This window comes from Episyrphus balteatus, chromosome 3 (assembly GCF_945859705.1).
Source record: "Episyrphus balteatus chromosome 3, idEpiBalt1.1, whole genome shotgun sequence".
Taxonomy (NCBI): domain Eukaryota; kingdom Metazoa; phylum Arthropoda; class Insecta; order Diptera; family Syrphidae; genus Episyrphus; species Episyrphus balteatus.
This window is the reverse complement of record NC_079136.1, coordinates 127,240,829-127,261,402: the sequence shown is the minus strand read 5'-3', so window position 1 is coordinate 127,261,402 and position 20,574 is coordinate 127,240,829. Positions and strand designations below refer to the sequence as shown.

The window sequence follows — 20,574 nt, the reverse complement described above, 5'->3', positions numbered from 1 at the left end:
TTTCAAATCAAAGTTCTTGATTTGTATCCCTTTTTCAAACTCCACCATGATATGGCTCTTTCATTGAACTTTCATTTTATGATAATCTTAAAATTTTATTTTTCATTCCAGATCCTTTTAAATAAACCCCTCTATAAGCCGCGAGAAAAGTCGATGTCCACATAAAACTTGTTCAAGTTGTACAATATGACACTTTGCAAAAACTCTGCCAAGTCGGAAGTCGAACATGTATATCAGAAAGAGGAAGCTCAGCTTTACATGAGAAAACTGGCAACATACAAAAGAAAGATTTTGCGAATTTGCACAAGATTAAAAAGAGACTTGATTATAGTTAGGCTTAAATTAAGTCTCCAAACAAAATAATATAATTCCCACAACTTGTGATCAAGAAAAAACAGAAACCTTTCAAGTCAACTTACATACTTTAATCTTCAAAAGTTTGATAATTTCTTCAAATGCATTTTGAATAAGCTCTTCACATTTTATTTCTATTTTGTGTTTGCTTTGCGAACACAAGACAATTTTTGTTATCAGAAGTCTCACTTTTAATATTGATTAAAACAAAATTCTCCTCTCCAAACAAAAATTAAATGAAACAAAAAACTAAAGCACGACAAAATAAAAAAGAAATAAAAAAAAAAACGATTTGTAAATAAAAACAACTCTGATTTATAAATATCAAAGGTCGCCACTTAACAATAACATTTAATCAAAAAGCAGAACAAATAATAATAATAATAACATCGGCACGAGGATTTTTTTTTTTAAATAATTATATTAAAGCTATTGATATTCTTGTTTATTTTTTATGCAAAATACAAAAAATATTTATTTGGGTGTGATGTATTGTGAGTATTTTTAAATATACATCTCAGACATTGTCAGTCAATTTTATTATTGACTAAAAAAAAAAACAAAATTTGCACGACTGGAACAAACGAAGTGGGACTTGTGGTTGGATATTATCAAGAAAATTATAATTGTTAATGATAAGTACCTGGGTGACCGAGCTTTGCTCGGTATCCTTAAATGTTATAACTTTCAGTGAAAAAATTCAAATGTAAACAGCAATTTTTTGGAGTGGGTTTGAGTTTGCAGTTTTTGCGGGTTACAAAACACCACATTCCCACTTTATAATCCAGTTTATTTAAGTTTGAATATACGATCAGCAATGAAGAGAAGGGTTACAGGAATCTGCATTATCGAAAATGCTTACAGCAATGAGATATCTTTTTGTAGGGATTTTTCGAAATTTCTCAAGAATTGCATTAAATCGAAAACCGTAAGGATTTGGGATGAACAAGTTACCAAATTCTGAGAGCCCTTAAGTTCACCAATTAGCATATTTCGTTTGATCCATTACCTTTGGGACACCCTGTATATTATAAGATTGACATTAGGTCAACGGTGTTGCTTTTTGTGAGATATTTTATTCTTATACGTTAACAATAGTCGCATTAAAACGAAAAAAAAAAGTAAAACGAAGATAATTAGTGATACCAAATCAACAAATTACTTAAAAGTTTCAATGCATGATCAAAAAAGTCATGATCTAAAAAATTTTGTTTAGTTATTGTAACAAAAAGAAAAAGAACAATGCGTAACACATGGAACCATCCCTCAAAAATTTATTGAAATCGTTGAATCTGTCTCCGCTAAAAAAAAAAACAAATATAAGAGAAAATACTTCCAAAATGTTGTATTTACCTAGAGGATAAAACCCTCAAAATTTCATCGAAATCTTTTAATTTGTTACCAAAAAAAAAATTCTATGTTTAAAAAGTGGGCTTGGCAGTGGGCGGATTTTTCCAAAAAAAAACTTCCAAAACTTTTTACTTTCTTAGATAAACAAACCCTGAAAATTTCATCGAAATCGTTAGAGCCGTTTCCGAAAAAAACTTATATGTTAAAAAAGTGGGCGTGGCAGTGGGCGGATTTTTCAAAAAAAAACTTCCAAAACTTTTTAATCGCTTATACAAACAAACCCTGAAAATTTCATCGAAATCGTTAGAGCCGTTTCCGAAAAAACTTATATGTTAAAAAAGTGGGCGTGGCAGTGGGCGGATTTTTCAAAAAAAAATTCCAAAACTTTTAACTCGCTTATATAAACAAACCCTGAAAATTTCATCGAAATCGTTAGAGCCGTTCCCGACAAAAACTTATATGTTAAAAAAGTGGGCGTGGCAGTGGGCGGATTTTTCCAAAAATACTTCCAAAACTTTTTACTCGCTTAGATGAACAAACCCTGAAAATTTCATCGAAATCGTTAGAGCCGTTTCCGAGATCCCAATTTTATATATATTTATATATATATATATATATATATAAACAATTTTAGCTCGTTTAAAGTTATTTTGATTTGATATATTATAAATTATAAAAAATTGAAGCAAAAAAGAACAGAACAGTGGATCATAGTGACTAATGATACAGCTCTTTTTTTATTTTAATTAGATTACATTTATGTATATATGCTAAAATGCAGAGCATAACAAAACAAAGTTACTAAATTTTGACGTGTTTATTTTTTTTAGAGGTCCCATTGAGAGAAACAATTCTGCCAGCGCTACATAAACTAACTGAGCTTTAACCTGATTATTTTTTAGCATTACTCAACTTTTTGAAAGTTTGAGCCCTGTAAGTAATTTTTGAGTTTGTTGGTTCTGGGCTTAGCGTGTCAGACCTTTTTTTCTAATATAAACTAACCTTCTTCTCTACAAGATTGAAAGAAGATTTAGAACGTATAAAATCCTTCCAATACAAAATTACAATTTTGAACCAATCTGTTTTTAAAGCTTCCCAATTGGATCAACAAACTAGCAATTATTTTTATTATTTAATTGGATTAAAGGCATAATAAATAAACAAAACAAAAATCTAAAATTAAATCCGTTTTTCTTTTCTAACTGACATTGCAAAGTGCATGACAACAAAACTATACAAATCATTTAATAATTTTAATTTCTCAAAACTATTTTTATTTATTGGCTTTTCTTTCGTATTTCAAACAGAAAAACAAGTGATTTATAATAATAATACATTTTTTTTCTTTTCTAGACTTGCAATATTATGTTTGGACTTTAATTAAAAAAAATTTAGACATGGTAGCATGTTGGGTCACCATCTGGCATACAATCAAGTCCGTCACATTTTTTCGTTTTAATTTGTCTAGACCTAATGATGCGTGTAACACAAACTCGAGATGCATGTTATTCATTGCGGCAGCGCTGGGCAACGTCATTTATTTATTTATTTATATTATTTTTTTCTTAAGATGAAATGCTTCCGACAATTTTATATTTTGCATTACATTTGCGGCGAAAATAAATATTTGAAAATTTAATTTCTTGGTGTATTTGCCAAGTAATTAATTAGCAATTATTATTGGCTCTAAGACGTGAATCCACCCCACAGCCGAAAGGCATTGGAATGTAATGGTGGTGAAAAAATATGCACTTTGAAATTGCACAATTGGATTTTAAAGAGAAATTGAGTGCCTTAACGAGCATAGAGTCGATTTTGAATTTTTTATATATGTATATTGAAAAAAGTGGCTACTTTAAGAGTAAAATGTATTAAGTTCGGTTCTCCTGTAGAATTTCACAGTTGTATTTTTTCTCCTCATCGGGTATATTTCTAATTTTGAGACAGTTTTACCAAATTGGTTGAAATAGGATTAAATTGTGAATAATTTAGTGGGATGAGCGCTTTAAAAATGAAGGCCCTGTGACTGTGTGCATGTGACTTGTTTACAAGGATGGAGGGAACTTACAATTTTCTGCCGAATTTGAAGAGCTAATGCATGACAATGACACTCTTTTTAAGGCTTGGTCAATTTCTTCCAAGCAGCGGGACTACTCCTGAAATAAAGTCAAGCTTGTTGGATTTCCTACAAAACGGAGAGTTTTTACCTGTCGGAAGCACACCTGGAAGCATAATTCGTATGAAATCTGCGAAATTTTCGCTCCGACAAATACCTCGCTAGGCCCGAATATATTCATATCATTACCATGTTTGGAAAGTCGACACTTAAGACTGAAGGAAAACCCATAGCTTCTTACTTTATGATAATTATTTTGTGAGACATTTTCTCGAAGGCTTTACTTTTTTAATCTGTGGCTATCACATCCACTTCATCACCTTGATCTATTTTTGATAGTATATGGGAAACGAAATTTATTTAATTTATAGTAGTTGATCTTCCTGTATTAAACTGGGAATAAAATTGGTTTACAGTGAAAAGATATTGTATCATACATAATGGTTTCAAAAAATTGGTATGTATGACAATTTTGCTATAGAACGATAGTTGGAGACATCATTTTTATTCACATGAAAGTACACTCAAAATGACGCTTTCCATGACTCAGCTATGATTATTAGATATTCTGAACAGGAGAATAATCACCATTCGTATAGCGAAAATAATGGATTTCAGGTTCGATGCTACAGTAAATTACTGTTTAAAAATCCTTCTAAAGAAATTAGTAATTACATAAAAATCTAAAGAAGTTTTGTAATTAAACGTAAGGGTAACCCTTACCATCGAATTTTGTTTTTTTTTTTTTTGAATTTAATGAATTCAAGGAAACATCAAAGATTCTATTTGATCGAGGTTTGCGAACAATATAATCTTTATAGGACCGGTCGCGTACATTATATAAAAAAGTAAAGATGTTTAAAAAGATTTGATAGTTATAACTTGATTTTGACTAGTAATAATTACAGCATAGTCTGTTTCGTAAATTTCAAAGGGATGGAAGCACTTTGTTATAACGTGCTGGGGAAGCAGAAAAATTGTTGTATGGCAAAAATGGGACAGAGACTTGCATACCTATTTTTTTATAGAAAATAGAATATCATCACTGAGAAGAATATTTATTTTCCGAAAGATGGTTTAGCGAAAGTTGAAGAAGTAATTTAAGCAATTCGAGATTAGCATTTTTTATAAAAATGATAAATTAAATTTTCTTTTAATGAAAATGATAACAATTTAGGTACATAGGTACAGTAAAACCCGCTTAAGAGAAAAACACGCTTATCTGAAAAACTTTTCTGATCCCCAAATATTGTTTTCAGTTAAACGGGGTTCGTTAAAGCGAAAAACCCGCTTAAGTGAAAGAGGGACCGCCGTTTCTTTTTAGCCGGTTTTACTGTATTATAATTGAATCGTTTATTATGAAAGGGAAATAGGTCCATTTTATAATTTTTTTCAAGCGAAATAAAAAATGGACAGACGTTTTTTTCTAAAGACTGTTTTTGACGTGTTGCAAGTTCTTATAACCGACTTATAATTATTCAAAACAAATCTGGTTAGTGATCTTTCCAAAAAATATCAAAATTCTATCTAGTTTTGCATTCACCTGAAAATTTTTATAAAATAGACTTATCTTCGTTTTATAATAACCGATTCATTTTGAAAACTAAAAATTTGTCAAAATAAACTCATAATCTTTCATCCTATCGCCACATGCCTACCTATGTATATTTACAAACTAAAGCAAGTGAGATAGTATTTATTTCTATTTCAAATGTAAGACAACATTACAAAAATGTACTCTCAAACCTTTGTGAGAGAGGTCAACGCCACAACAAAAAGGATAACAAAAAAAAACACAGTTTCCCATTTGGCACATGTAACTACATACCTACCTAAGTAGAAGTGTTTGTATACCAACATGAAATAGTAACTGTAGATATCTACTTAGTAGGTAGGTATGTAAATTCTTAAATATATACAACTGTCCGAATCGATTAGAAACTTTACGTAACATTCCCACCCTCACATATCTACTACAACACACATCCCCCAATTTCCCTTTCCTTAATTAAGAACAAACAAAAAAAAAGCCATAAACTACGCAGAAAAGTCTTAAATGACGTTGAATACTAAATTGGGTATTCGATAGCCTCTAGGTATAACAAAAAAAAAAAAAAAATTAGCAAAGATTAGGAAAATAGATTAGAAAAAATTCAAATAAAATACTCACCATGCTCCCATGGATTAGCTGGTTCTAAATAACCCGTCACTAGAGCTTCATCGCTTTTCGGAAATGAAACCCTTCTCGTTATCACTGGGCCAGCATTAAGACCCATCATCGTCATTGTATTTGTCCCTGAATTTGTTGATGTAGTTGATGATGTACCGCCATAGTTGTTGGCGGCGCATTGCATTAAAATTGGTGCACTCGACGTTGTCGTCAGAGCATGATGATGTTGTTGATGAAGTAGATGATGATTGTTGTCAATCTTCTTTTGTGCTAGTAGCATTGAATTATTATTGTTACCGACAACTATTGGACTTGTTGTCGTTGTGATATCATCATCACAAGCATTTTTACTCTCCAACTTACTCCCACTAAGAGCATTTAAAGGCAATGGCGATGCTATAGTTGAGCTTGAGATATTTCCTACTTCAGGCAACATTTTTTCTTTGTTCTCTTCTATTAACAACAACGACGACGACGATGATGATGACGAAGGCGATGGCGATGATGGCGACAAAGCTGGGGATAATGATGATGATGCATTGACCACTGAAATATCCCCCTGCTTCTCATCATGATTCTTATTGCTAATGTCTCCACTGTCTCCATTATTGCCTTCACCTGAACATTCTAAATCTGATGTTGTACTTTCGACAACTTGAGAAACTACAACAATTACTGGTTCCACTTTTGTTTCTTGTGGTTTTTTTGTTGAGTTTTTATCACAAATTTGTTTTGTTGTTGTTGTTGTTGAACTTTTATCACATTCAGATGAAATAATAGCTTCTGTTAGCTGTTGTTTTTGTTGCTGGGCACTAACAATTGCAGTTGCCGATGCTGTGTCCATTGCTGCTATTGCTGCATAACTAACTGTTGACGTAGTTGTTGCTACTGTTGTCAACGTCGTCGTCGAGTTAGTGGCAATCAATGAGCCAGCAACGACAACTTTATTAGAATCAAAATCTTTTACAGTGGCCATTGCCTCTGCTGCGGCAGGTGTTTCTGGCTTTCCTGCGCATTTAGTGTCAGTGTCATTTTCTAGATTTTCTTTCGATTTCTTGTTGTCAGTTGTTGTATAAAATAAATCGTTTGTAGTCGTAGTCAAAGTTGTTGTTGTTGTAATAGCTTCTGAAGCTGTGGTAGCTTCAGAAGAAAGAACTTGTGTCGTTTGTTGTTGAATTTCTTCAATATCGCTATTGCCTACTGTGCTTTCACAATTATTCATATTTCCTTTTTTGTTTGTATTTTTTAAATATATTTTTGTCGTTTAAAGGTTCCTTGGCCTTTTTTTCGTTTTTGTTTATTTTTTCTTATTTATTTTGTTTTGCTATGATTTTTCAATTTAATTTTTTTCTTTCTTTCTTTTTTCGCGCGCATTTACACATTTAAGTGAGAGAGAAAAAAAAATTCCCTAACCTAACATTTTACATGGTAATGTATGTATTTGTGTTTTTTCCTTTCTTTTCATTTCATTTAATACATATTTATGTTTTGATTATTATTTTTGTTTTGGGAGAAAAGATGCCGTTTGTTGGATTTGTTTTTATTTCATTTTTTCGTTTTTTTTTTTTTTGTAATAGAACGAAAGGGCAACATTCAACACCAATTCATATTCACCTCATTCGTTTGCATTGCACTCAACGATGACGTTTAATATGCCGAGCGAGAGTAGAGACAACGAAACGAGTACGAAAACGACAAAACAACGGCACATAAACACAGAAAATGTATACGGCACCGCGGCGAATTGTAGAGAAAGGAAAAAATATATCGTTGTAGTTGTTTGTTATTCTGTTTTGTGTGTAATATACATATAAATGAGAAAATTGAAAATTCCCTCACGCGATGACCAGATGAGTGAACTGAACCACGTTTTTTTATCTCCCTTCCTCTTCAGGTTATGTTGTGGTTGTTTGTGTGGTCGTTGTTTTATTTAATTTTTTTTTTGTTTAGTTTAGTTTGACAGTTTCAGTTTAGTTTTGAGAGGAAAACGAAAATGGAAAAACTGGGAAAACTTTCTGGCTCTTTGTTTTGTGCTTTTTCGCCGTTTTTTTTCAAGAGAGTTTGGTTTAGTTGAGTTTTTTTTTTCATTAGATTTTTTATTTTCGCGGACACCCTTTTGTATTACTTTTTTTCGATCTTTTCTTTGATTGAGCTTTCGCAATTTTTGCCTTTTACATTTTGTGTTACATATGATGTCAGAACATTTTTTTTGTTAAAAAAAAAAGAAAAAAGGTAAAAATGAACCTTTTTACGTGGTATATTATTTTTCTTTTATGCTTTTTTTTTGGTTAACTTTTTTTCGTTAAATTCATTCACAATTGTAATTTTCCAGTTGGAATTTTTATTTGTTTCACGTTTTTTTTTTCTACCAATTCGCCTCAAAAATGTTGTAATTTTCTTGTGAAGGCGATAGGTAATTATTTCTTTTTTTTATATATTTCCTACAATTAACTGGATTGGGTTTTAAAAAAAAGTAAAGCTTGATGGCGTTAGCACTGAAATATTATTTGTGGCTTATTAACAATTTTCTTTTTTTTTCAATTTTTTCTCAAATAATGAAATTTTTTTCAATAAAAAGGTTGTGTAGAAAAAACTTGATTTTTTTTTGTATTTCGTATTATGTAAAAAAAATAAGAGAAGTAAGAAAAAGAATTTTATTTTAATCTTTTTTTATAAATTTAATTTTTTTTTTTTTTTCTTTTTTCTTGTTATATTATTTTGTAACGTTTTTTTAATTACGTCGTCTTCACTTCGCGTTCACAATCGTATTCGTACAATGTACAAAATTTTATAGAGGCAAAAGCAAATACACACTCTTGGCCTAAGTTGGTGAGAGAGCGAACGGCAGCTAAACCGCAGTAGCAGGCAAATGTAGCGAAAAGAAGTCAGCCAAACGGGACGAAAATGAGTTGTTTTTTTTTTGTTGTGTTGTGTTGTTCAACAACGTAGGGAGAGAATATGAGATAATAGAGAAGGAGAGTTTATTTTTTGTGTGTGTGTGTTTTGTGATTTCCCTTTGGCGGCTTTTCATTTTTTTTTGGTGACAGATGAAATGACAATTGGTGAAATAAAGAGGAATTAAAGACTAAGTAAGCTGTTAGATGGGTAAGAGAGTTGGTGTATGAGAAATTGTAGTAGAATGAGTATGAAAATTGACGAAAAACGAATAACACAACGAAATCGTAAATGAAAATTTTTGTTGATTTTCATTTCAAAGCCAGCTCGATAATCGAAATTCTTGCTTGTAATAATTACTAGTATGTAGACCTTTAACTTTCACCAACATATTTCTTATTCTAAAAGTTTCTAATGTACATTAAATTTATATTTTGATCTATTTGATATGATTTTTTCTAATTTGATGATATTCGATGATAGTTTTTAGTAAGCATTTTGACTTTCTACTAATGAGTACTTAAGGCTTTATGCATTTCGCCTGACGACCTACGAATCAAATTTAGTTAAGGCCTAACGCCTGAAATACATTAGCCACTTTTTGGAAAAGTTTGTTTGTAAAAAAGAGTATTTACATTTTTTTTTTTTAAGCCAAAATAGAAGTATTCTGCATCATTTTTGCAATTTTCGTTTGTTTAAACAACGAAAAAACTACTATAAATAATTCAATGTAAATATAAAACAAAAAATAATAATAATCCAAGTACTTGAGACCCATAAAAACATTTTTAATGTCATTTTCCAGTTTCGAGATTTTTATGTGAAATTCCCAGATTTTTTTTTTGAAGATGTTATACCTACCGGATTAACACGACTGGCAATTTGCCAGTTATTTTGGCACACAACTGTCAAATGACTGCCATAATATTGACAAAGAATGAGCAGGTTCATTTTTTATAGCGCCTTGCCATTATTAAAAAAAAAAATGGTGGAACGTTTATGCACGAAAATAAAATTTGTAATAAAATGGCAAAAATACTGGCAAGTTGCCAGCCGTGTAAATCCGGCATTTGTGTAGGAAATCTGTTCATATAAAAAAAACCCTTTTCAAAACTAGGAAAATTTCAAACATAAGTGTGTTTGAATGCTAGTAGCTGTGTGCATGAGGAAAATCCAGTCAGATAATCTAATCAGGATTCCATTTCTTTGAATAATCTGGCACATCAAATCTGAGATTCTTCTATTATTCCCGTGCTTTTTAACTATCAGGTGAGGAGAGAAAAAGTCTGAATCTCCAATTTTCATATTTTCTTTTATGAAATCGGCTTTTTAAGGCAAAACTACACATGTTACCTCCAATGGAAACTGCTAAAACCCTTATTTCTTTTATAAAATAACTGAACTTCAAATGGAAACGACATACATATGTATCTTTTTTATGTACAATTTTGAATTCTGAGAACACAAAAGTACTAGAGTCACCAACTGTAATGATTATAATCTAGTCTATTTAACAATCTTTTGTTACATTTTTTAAATCCTAAAAATCTATTACGTACGAAACAAAATGTCAAAATTTTCTAACCTCTCTTTTGAACAAATTTCGTAACACCCCAAAAAGCCAAAGCAGAAAACATGTTACATAAATGAAAATAAACAATCACCCAGATTCCTGATTAAAAAAAAAAAAAACACAATTTCATTTGCTTTTCTTTACATAATTCATGGTTTTTTTCTTTTTTATTTTATTAATTTCTGATTGAAATGCATTTAAATTTATATTTGTATGTTTCAATGCGATTTAAATAAATTTGAATACCTTAAAAGTAATTCATTTCCCTATTTTAAAATTAACAAGGGTTGAAATGGGGAAAAAATGATTAATATTAGAAAACAAAAACATGATAGTTATTTAACAACATTAATTAATAAACAAATTAAAATGTATAAACTGCTGCTGCACTTGTGTTAATCCATTTTGTGTGTGTTTATCTTTTTTTATATAATATGTATTTTTTTTTTTACTGAAATTCATCATTTGTTTTTGACGAGAGATTAGATTGGTTTGACTGTTGTTGCTGCTCCATCTCGTATAAATAATTGGCATAGGATTCCGCTTGCCGGCGACGTCTCATCTGCAATTCGGGTTTAAGATAGCGATAGCCTAATACAACAACAGTCGTTACAATTGTTGCTTTCGCCAAAACACCCGGCCCGGAGTGATTAAATTCTTTGAGGAATTTGAACAAAGTCATCTGCAAACAAAATATTGAAAAAGGTTACCAAGTTGTAAGATATTTTGTGTAGATGCATAGAATTGTTGGTCACAATAATCTTAAAAAGTGAAAAATCATACTTTGACACTGGAACACTTTTTGTTGTTTCCAAACTTTCAACAACTGGGTCTGTGACTTCACGTTTATATTTTAAAAGAAGTGGCTGCCAAATATAAACACCACCTAGAAATCCAACTGCAGTAACTATCATTAACTGTGCTACTGTTATGTTACGCGGGCGACGAATTCGCATCGCAATTATGAATTATAATAAAAAATTAATAAAAATCTTCAATTCTACCGACAGAAAGGCACTATTGCACTTCCATTTGGGTGAACACTTTTGAGTTTTGTGACCATAACCTCATAATTTGATTTGTCAAAAAATGACATTTAGAGATGAGACAAGTGCAAAATAAAATGAAGGCAAACATAATTATTGTACTAAACTTAATAAATGAAAAATGTAATAGATAGCCAATTTGATTTAAAATTTAAAGAAAATCGTTTGCCCTCAGTAATAAATAGAGATTCAAATTTAACCAAAATTCGATGTTAACAAAAAATCTGTAGTAATAAAACATTACATCTAAGTTTTAAAATAAATAAAATGCACTACTGGCCGCATGTACTTGCTCTTGCAGTTCAAAGCATTTTAATTTAACTTGTAGATTATAAGAGCTATCTCTATAATAAATGTTGATGTAGGGGAAGAGGGAAGGTATAAGGGTAGGGGAAGAGCCGGCAGAGAGGGAAAATTTTTATTAAATTAAATTTTTTTTGTTATTTGCTTTGAAAATTACGTATGCTAAGATTAATCAAAATCGTTAGAGCCGTTTTGGAGAAATTACACTGGCCAACAATTTTCAACTTTTTAAAATTTTCCAGAAAGATTTACATCAAATTTAATAGATTTGTAAGCTCAAAAATCATATTGGTTTCTTTTCAGCAGCTCTAGTTTTTGAAATATTTAATTTTTCATATTTGGAGGAATATTCATACTAGTTTTTAAGTTTTACTTATTTTGAGCGTTTATTAAAATTTTCCAGAAAAATTTATTACTTATGTAATCACTTAAAAATCACATTAATTTATTTATAGGAGCTCAATTTTTTGAAATATTTTAGTTTTCCACATTTTGGGGGTAATTTCGTACTAATTTTAAAGTTATGCTTATTTAACTGTTTGTTAAAAATCACACTGGTTGCTTTCTAGGAGCTCTAATTTTTTTTAGATATTTTCATTTTTCATATTTTGGGGGTAATTTCATACTATTTTTTTAGGTTTTAGTTGTAGTTTTTAAAGTTTTGCTGGAAAAATTTATTTCGGTTGAGTTAGTAAAATAAAAATACAAAAAAAAAATTTATAAAAAAAATTATATGAATTTCTATGCCTTTTCATGTGTAAATAATTTAAAAACCAGAACTGCTAGAAAAAAACGAATGTTATTTTCGGAATCAGCACCCTAAATTTAGTAAGTAATGATAAACAACGGTCTTGAAAATTTTTGTGTGTTAGGCAGAGTTAGTCATAACTCATAACTTAAAAATTTTGTATGAAAGCTACACGTTCTTAGCGAGATATAAAAAAAAAAAAACAATTTTCAGTATTCCATAAAAATCATCTGTACCAAATTACTTTAGAATCTATTACTAATAGGACATACACCACACAATTAAATTGATTGCGCATTCAAATTGAAGGTATATGGTATTCATTGTGTGGTTGAGAATGCGACATAAGTAGTAGTAGAAAAATCTTCTTATTGAAAACAACAGGAGAAGCAAACACCATCAGTGGACACGCAGTAGATGAAAGATAGCTTTTACTCTTAGGATTAAAACAAAATAGAAAAAAAAATGCAATTAACAACTAATTACCTGCTCCAACTGTAGTGGTAGCAATAGTATTCCTTCGCTGCTCTAATTGCCGACGAAGATGCATATTAGCACTGTGTTGGGAAGAATTGACAGTCATATTTCCCGAATTCACGGTATTGGTTGATGATGAAGAAGTCGAACGACGACGTCCCAATGGATGATTGCTACGATTGCCAGCATTTGAACCTCTACGTTGACGTTGTTGATGATGATGTTGTTGTTGTTGTTGCTGCTGATGATGAATATTTTGTTGCTGATGCGGCGGCGCCTTCTGTTGTTGATGATAATTATGATTATGAAAATTCTTGGTTCCAGCCATTGAATCATTTCCACCATTTCTGGAATTATTATTTAGGTTTCCGCCAGCACCCCCATTCATCATGGAAGATTGTAAATGCAACATTTTTTGCAATCCCATATTTTGTTCTTCTAGCTTTTTCTTCAACATCGCATTGTGGAGAATAAAGTTTGCATGCGACTGGAGTTCTTCCTGAGTGTATGTTCGAGGACTTCCATTTCCACTTCCACCGACTGGTCCATTATTGGATTGGTAGGAACTACCACCACCGCCACCACTATTTCCTCCTCCATTTGCATTTCTTCTACTAACTGGACTCTTATTCATCTGAGTCATAAGGGCAAGATTTTGCAATTGGTTAGCAATAAATTGCTGTTGGTTGCTATTTATGGCCATTTGGTGGTGATATTGACCAGCGGCTGAGAAGGTCAATGCAGCCGAAATAGCCTCTCGATCGGCTTGAGTGAGGTTCGGATTTGCCAGTTGAACAACTAGACCATGTTTGGAAATCTCACCACGAGCCAATGATAGGAGCAACATCTGAGTATCTGGACGGCTGAGAATCGCATTGAATTGAAGTTGAGCAAATGCAGCTTGCTGCTGTTGCTTCTGCAGTATTTGCTGCTGGAGACTTCTATGTTTGATGAAATTCGACAGATTTTCATTGTTAAAGAGATTCATCGGTGTCTGTTGGTTGTTGTTATTGCTACTGGTAGTATTTGATTGCGAATGAAGTTGTTGTGGAGGCGGAGAAGACATTGATCCACCAACGCCAGCACCGTGTTGTTGTTGCTGCTGATTCAATTGATTAAGCATTTTCTTAAAGTTCTCCGAGCTGTTATTGAAATTCTCTGAAGACGGTGGTGGTTTGCCTCGAGAATCATTGTTAGTTGGAATATTAGTCCTCCATTTGGCTTCAATTTCATCTACACTGGGCATTTCAGTTGTACTAAGCTTTTCTGTTTGGATTGCAGTAGTTTTGGCAGCTGGGATATCGTTTCGCTTAAAGATTTCATTCAACAGCTGCGTCGAAGTATGATTGGTCATCGCCTCCTCGTCCTTCTTCTTGGCATTGAACAATGGCATGAACTTGGAGGAAGGCATCCTAGTTCCAACATGAGCTCCTGATCCATTGCCACTAGGCTTATTATTATGCGATGAGGAGAAATCATCAAACTGAAAAGCCAAATGTTTCTTCTCCTTATTATTATTATGCTGCTGGCCATGGGTGAAATCATGTCGATTGTTGTTGGAATCCGGCTTATTTTTGGACATTTCCATACGTATTTTCTGTTGGTCAGATTCATTGAATCCACACAACTCGATTGTGTCCAATCTAGATGTTGGACCACAACTGAACCACTCGGGTTCATCACTTTTGTTGTTATTGCTGCTGCTGGCAGTGCTATTGTAACGTTCTTCGCCACTAGAATTTATCGAATGTCGAGATCCACTCAAACGGAATGATTCTCCTCCGCCACCTCCATTCACCGCGCTAATTACACGTTTAACATAATTCGAATTATCATCTAGTTCGTGTTTTCTATGCGGACGCTGGGGTTTCGGTTGGATAGTTCCAATTGAATCTTTTGTATTGAAAAACTCAGGTAGATTATGTCGGTCGGGGTCTTCTTCGGGAATGTAATCCCAATTTGTTTCACGTACAGATGATATACGACCACTTCCAATGCGACGATAATTGCTACTAGAGAACGATCCACTATCGCTATGATTACTAAATGGATTCGAATCGTTGTATTTGAAGTTGTCATACACGATCGAGTTAGAGTTATTGCCATTTGAGGAAACTGCTTTGCGTTTAAAGAAGGCTGGCATAAGATCATTGGGCGGATTGGAGTTACGGTAGGACTTGTTTCTCTGTTAAAAGAAAATAAATGGGAGTTAAAAAAAATTATTAATTACGTCTTATAGGCTTTGAAAAACTTAGAAAGAGATTACAGGATTCCCCAAAGTTGTTGCTTTTAAAAGCTCAAAATCCTTTAAAAAAAAAAAAACGAAACTAGATTTGCCTCTAAAAGTTTGAAATTTAGCGTCTGATCATTCTCAAAAAAAAAATCATGTCACAAAATATTTATGTATTTTAAAATCAGTAGATTTTGAACAACAATTGTTTCCATGAACTTTTAGCTGTTTAGTTTATTTTACAAAATATATAAACTAGTGAAATAAATTAAAGGATCAAACAAAATTCCAAACTTGTTGAGGTTTTTCAACTTATTCCCCTAAAAATCGGATAAATTCAGCTAAAATTTTCTTTTTTTTAAGCTCGATACAAACACTTCGACGATAAGAAATCAAAGAACGGAAAAGGATCTTTTTGTCGTTTGTTTTTGATATTTTAAGTCAAAATCTTGATTACTGTTGTAAGTTTAACCAATTATCTTTTTTCAGGAGTGATTGGAGTAATGTGCCAAAAAGCTAGAGCGTGTAGGTTGAGTAGAGACAAGAAAAAAATCGTATAGGAGGGAGGGGGGGGGGGGGGGTGTCATTTAATTCTGAATGTTTAAAAAAAAAAAATGAGACGAATGGTTAATGTTTCATAAATTAATTAATCAACAAGCCCAGCCACATAAAAACAAAAAATAAAGAGGTTTCTTAGAAAAAAGTAGAAAATGACAAGATATTTTTGGATCCGGTTTTCTAGCTTTCTACTGTTAGTCACAAGTAAAAATGATACATTGATGAAAATCAAAAAAAAAATTTGAGTTTGGTCAATTTTACCTGACAGAATATTGATCGGCTGTTGTGAACATTCAATGTGATTTACTCGTGATTTTTCAAGTGCTTTTTATACACAGAAAATGATTGCTTGTGCAAAATAAAATCGAAAAACTACATATCGTCGGTGAAACCAGAAAAGTGTGTAACTCCAAATTTTCTGAAAATTAGATTTGAATGCCATCTGTTAGACAAACCTAATATCTACCGTTCCTTAAACTCAGAATCCCCTTGAAGTTCATAGTTTTTATTTTATTAGCAAATTAGAAAATGAAAACTCATACAAATGCCTTCAAAACGATTTTGTTTTTTTGCTCTCCTATAAAATTTGCTAAAATGGAGTTACACACTTTTCTGGTTTCACCGACGATATATAAATAAAGAGTTCTAAGTTAAAGCTATATGATTGTCAATGTTAACTGATACGTGTGGTGATTATTTTTCATCAATGTTTCCTGACAGAAAAAAGACCTCAATAATACTTGACAAGAATAACTGATCGTTTGTAGGGCCCTTTAAAATAAATGAGCGAAATCGCAGAAAATAGTTTCACATCATTAAATTTGTCATTTATTTTATGCAAATGATATCGCGAGCTGTAGGGTGCGTACTTACTTTTGTTACTGACTGTGAATTTCAAAATAATGGTATTCTGTCAAAGGTTTCATAATTTTATTATTTAAAAAGAAGCTTGTATTACATCTTAAGTCTAATTATAACTACCTAATAACATTATGATAACGACCAAGAAATTAACATCGTTGGTAGTACTCAATATAACAGTTATTTTGAGATATTGGGCCACCTTGTATTCCCTCCGAAAGGGTAGATACAAGACTTTTTCTGTGTTGCACTTGATTTGTTGCATATCATAGTATAGGAGGCAATGAAACATTTTTATTAATATGATACATGATTTCGAGGTATTTTCTAACGCCCGATCGAATAAAATCAATACCAAAATGTCTCGACCATCATGTACAAAGTTATTGGACTTTTTATGAATACTCTTTTACTCAAAGAGCAAGAGTAAGAATTTTACCAAGTACTCCTTGAAAAAAAGTGGTAGGTTGATAAAATTTTGTGTGGACATTTCATATACCATAGAAAAAAATAATAAAATATGTCCATAAAAAATTTCAGGTCAAACGGTGTTTTTTTTTTAGCGAGAAAGAACACCTTTGAAATGGTACCATTGCACTACATGGAAAATTTTTGCATTTTTTTTTAACCGCATATATATTTTATACATCGTATGAGAATAAAAAATAATCAAAAAATGAATCATATATACCATGGAACATTGAATTTTCATGAAAAACTTAAATAGCTTGCTTTTATTTTTTATTGAATATTCATACAAATTAATGTTTTGAAGGAGTGAGGTGCAAAAGTAAAAGAATGAAAAATAACTGTGCAGTTTGTGATAAAGGGATCAAATTAATAGGATTGTTAGTACAATGTGTAACCCTCATTTTAAGATATTGGGACACTTAATATTTTACCTATGAGGTTGTACAAGGTGGGAATACAAGGTGGCCCAATATCTCAAAATAACTCTTATATTGAGTACTACCAACGATGTTAATTTCATGCTTTTATCACAAAGTGCACGATTTTGTTGCTAAGCCCCGTACTTTTAAAGCTTTTTAAGAAATTAAAATGTAATTCTTATTTTGAGTCAATTAATCATCAGTTAGCATGTTTAAGAAATATAAATGTACCTACTTAATTTTTTTTTGTTGAAAAAAATAAACATTTGTTAGCTTGCTACTGTTTAATACAATTTTTGTTAAAAATTAGTTAACTAATTAAAATAAATTAAATATCTAACGTAAAAAAAAATAGCTAGATTAGTAGCCCTATTTTAGTATGCGATCCGCTCGGATCATTCAATAATCTCCAATTTGGTTTTGAAAATGTTACATATTCAGAGTGGAAAACGTAGCTACTGTTCTTTGTATGAGATTTCAATAAAAAATTATTTGACTTTAAAAAGATTTCGAACTCACCAAAAAACATAATTCATATTTTAGATTTTGAGCTTTAGCTACCTACCTCTTTATAAATGCTTATCAAAAACATTTAGTAATAACTGTTTGGAAATATTTTCAAAACTGCCCAAGTTTATGTTTTTCAGATTGAAATATATTTTTCAAAAGAAAGGTTATATATAAAAATACAACAAAAAAATAAAATACTCACACCGATGCCACTTCCATTAAACGATCCATTTTCAGACTTTCTAAAATGCAAACGTTGCAATCTAGCACTTTCCAAGCACTCTGGCCTTATAATCGTCATTTCATCACGAATATCCAACAAATCAGAACGTGAATACTTCTTCCGTTCATCCGAATGTCCATTCATCATATGATTATGCTGTTTCTCAACATTGCCATTTTCATCGACATGATGATCATCTTCTTTAACCACCTCAGTCACCAGCTGAGTATGATTTTCTTCCTTCCATTGACTCGCATTGCTCGAATCAGTTGTCGCTTCTAAAGCGGCACAATTTGCATTTGCACAGCAAATTCCTTGAACCGTGTACGGAGTGGAAGATCGAGCCGACAGCACTTGCAAACTTAGAACCTCTTCTTCTTCGTTTTTGTCAGTTCCATTTCCATTTATTGCAGCGGCCAACGATGACGGAGGTCTTGAGGAGGAGTTTGAGTCGCCTCCTTGTAATGTGGCAATTAAATTCACTAAAACGGGTGGTGGTGGAAGCATAATTGCAACTTCTAATCCATTTGACTTGTTCAACTTTTCTTGTTGTTGGTCGTCTAAATTTTCATTTTTCAATTCGGCTTCAGCCACCATTATGGATTTTGGTGGCTCTTCACATTTCGATGACTCCATTTGCATATCGTTGGTTTGCATTTTTCTTTTTATATGTATTAGTTTTTTTTTTACAGTTTGTTTTTAAAGTTCTAATAGTTTTTTATGGTTTATTTTAATAAAATTATCAAAATTTTAGTTTTAAAAATATTTTAAATTGTTTAGTTGGGTAATTTTTTTTTTGTTGAAATAAGTAAAAAAAAATTATTTTTTTTTTTATTTAAAAAAAAATCACAAAAGGACACCAAGTTTTGTACGCAGCAAAAGAATTAGCAAGAAAAACAACAACCGTTATTTGGTCAAGGTTTTTTTTTTCCTTTTTTTTGGTGGTAATTTTGATTTAACGAAAGAAGCCGAACGGTACAATTTTTTTTTGAAGGAGAAATGTTGATCGAAACAGAAAAAAAAATGGCCGACCATATCGATATCGATATATCGAATAGAGATGTGTAAAAAAAATAAAATTTTACGTAATCTAGTACATTGTATTTTCGATTACGTTACGAATTTTTGAATTTAATGCACGATTTCACAAAGAGCTTTTAAATATTTAAGTCCATTTTAACTGGTATTTTTTCTTCGGTTTTTTTTTTTTTACTTATTTATCATCCCCTTAATTGCGCATGATGCAAAATGTGCTGTTGAAAATGAATGTTGGTATTTCTCGCTAAAAATTAGCACAAAACTCGGCTAAAATTCTTTGCCGCCGGGTACAAAGGGGTTAAGTCATAAAATTGCACTTTTCGGGTTTTGGTAAAATAAGAATAAGCTCTTTTTCTCTTTTAGTTTGTATCAAAAACATAAATTAAGAGATACTCTTTTCTATAAAAATAAGAAAATCAATGCTCAAAAATTCATCGATTCAGCTTCAATCGCATTTTCTCGCAAACTACCATTATTTATGATTTAACCCCTTTGTACCCGGCGGCAAAGAATTTTTGAATAAATTTTATATCAGCTAAATTTTTTAGAGAAATTTGTATGGGGCTAAAATTATCTCAATCTGTGTACCTACTAGGCTTTAACAGACGCAAGTATCTCTGTCCAAAGAAAAGTTTTGTACCATTCTATATGTCACTAATATGTTTACCTGGGTGAAGTGAAAGAAAAGTCATATCCAAACATAAAACCTCTTTTGAAAAATAATGCTGTATAGTATTTTATGTATTATTTAAGTTTAACATGTTATTGTTAAGAGTTTTTTTTTAAACTAATAAATAAAATTTAAAAAAAAATCCAATAAAGCTGCTGGAGCTAACGGCCTTACTGCCGAACTGTTTAAAGAAGCAGCCGATGCTATGACCAGGTGGGATATATGGTCGGAAAAGAAAGCATTCCCCAATATTGGAACTTCAGCATTGTAAGTCCGATCCCTTAAAACTGCGTCAACTACAGAGGAATCAGTCTGTTTAACATCGGCTATAATATCCTCTCTGCCGTATTAAGTGAGGTTCTGAAAACAACAAAACTTATCAGTGTGGCTTAAGACCAGAAAAGTTCAACCCAGGAACTTTGGATCGATATTCATTGACTTCAAGGCCGCGTATGATTGGAGGAAGATTCAACATTGAATTGTACGGGTTGTACAAAGACACCAACCTCTAGCCAAACGATTTAAGGTGCAGCGACTGAAATGGCTAGGTCATGTGGAGCGC

The 20,574-nt window shown here is 31.7% G+C and overlaps 2 protein-coding genes and 1 long non-coding RNA gene across 5 annotated transcripts in view; 1 reads left to right on the top strand and 2 right to left on the bottom strand.

Moving 5' to 3' along the window:
- The window catches only part of LOC129913021 (serine-rich adhesin for platelets), a 54,928-nt gene extending 46,057 nt beyond the window's left edge, over window positions 1-8,871 (bottom strand). Inside the window, exon 1 of one of the 2 annotated variants that reach the window (XM_055991355.1) lies at window positions 5,991-8,871. In XM_055991355.1, coding sequence (XP_055847330.1) covers window positions 5,991-7,212 — 1,222 coding nt within the window. In that variant the 5' untranslated portion in view covers window positions 7,213-8,871. The remainder of the gene's footprint in view (window positions 1-5,990) is intronic. The other variant, XM_055991356.1, reaches the window with a different exon arrangement.
- Window positions 748-3,402, top strand: LOC129913030 (uncharacterized). Of its 2 annotated transcripts, none has more exons than XR_008771965.1 (3): window positions 748-848; window positions 2,535-2,637; window positions 3,058-3,402. It is a non-coding gene; the product is annotated as an uncharacterized LOC129913030 (long non-coding RNA). The 2 variants fall into 2 exon arrangements; XR_008771966.1 differs by lacking the exon at window positions 748-848 and adding an exon at window positions 2,364-2,465.
- A 1,733-nt stretch (window positions 8,872-10,604) lies between the features above and the next one.
- On the bottom strand, window positions 10,605-19,266 carry LOC129914872 (protein cup). The gene is made up of 3 exons (XM_055994293.1): window positions 18,284-19,266; window positions 13,042-15,217; window positions 10,605-11,140 (listed from the first exon to the last, which is right to left on the bottom strand). Exons 1-3 carry the CDS (start codon window positions 18,959-18,961, stop codon window positions 11,109-11,111), a joined length of 2,886 nt encoding a protein of 961 aa, XP_055850268.1. The 5' UTR covers window positions 18,962-19,266; the 3' UTR covers window positions 10,605-11,108.
- Window positions 19,267-20,574: the final 1,308 nt, after the last annotated feature.

Coding starts and splice junctions, on each gene's coding strand:
- LOC129914872 (XM_055994293.1), bottom strand. CDS start 18,961: ATGCAAACCAACGATATGCAAATGGAGTCATCGAAATGTGAAGAGCCA. Junction 15,218..18,283: donor TTAATGGAAGTGGCATCGGT/GTGAGTATTTTA, acceptor TTCTTTTAACAG/AGAAACAAGTCCTACCGTAA. Junction 11,141..13,041: donor TACCACTACAGTTGGAGCAG/GTAATTAGTTGT, acceptor TTTTGTTTGCAG/ATGACTTTGTTCAAATTCCT.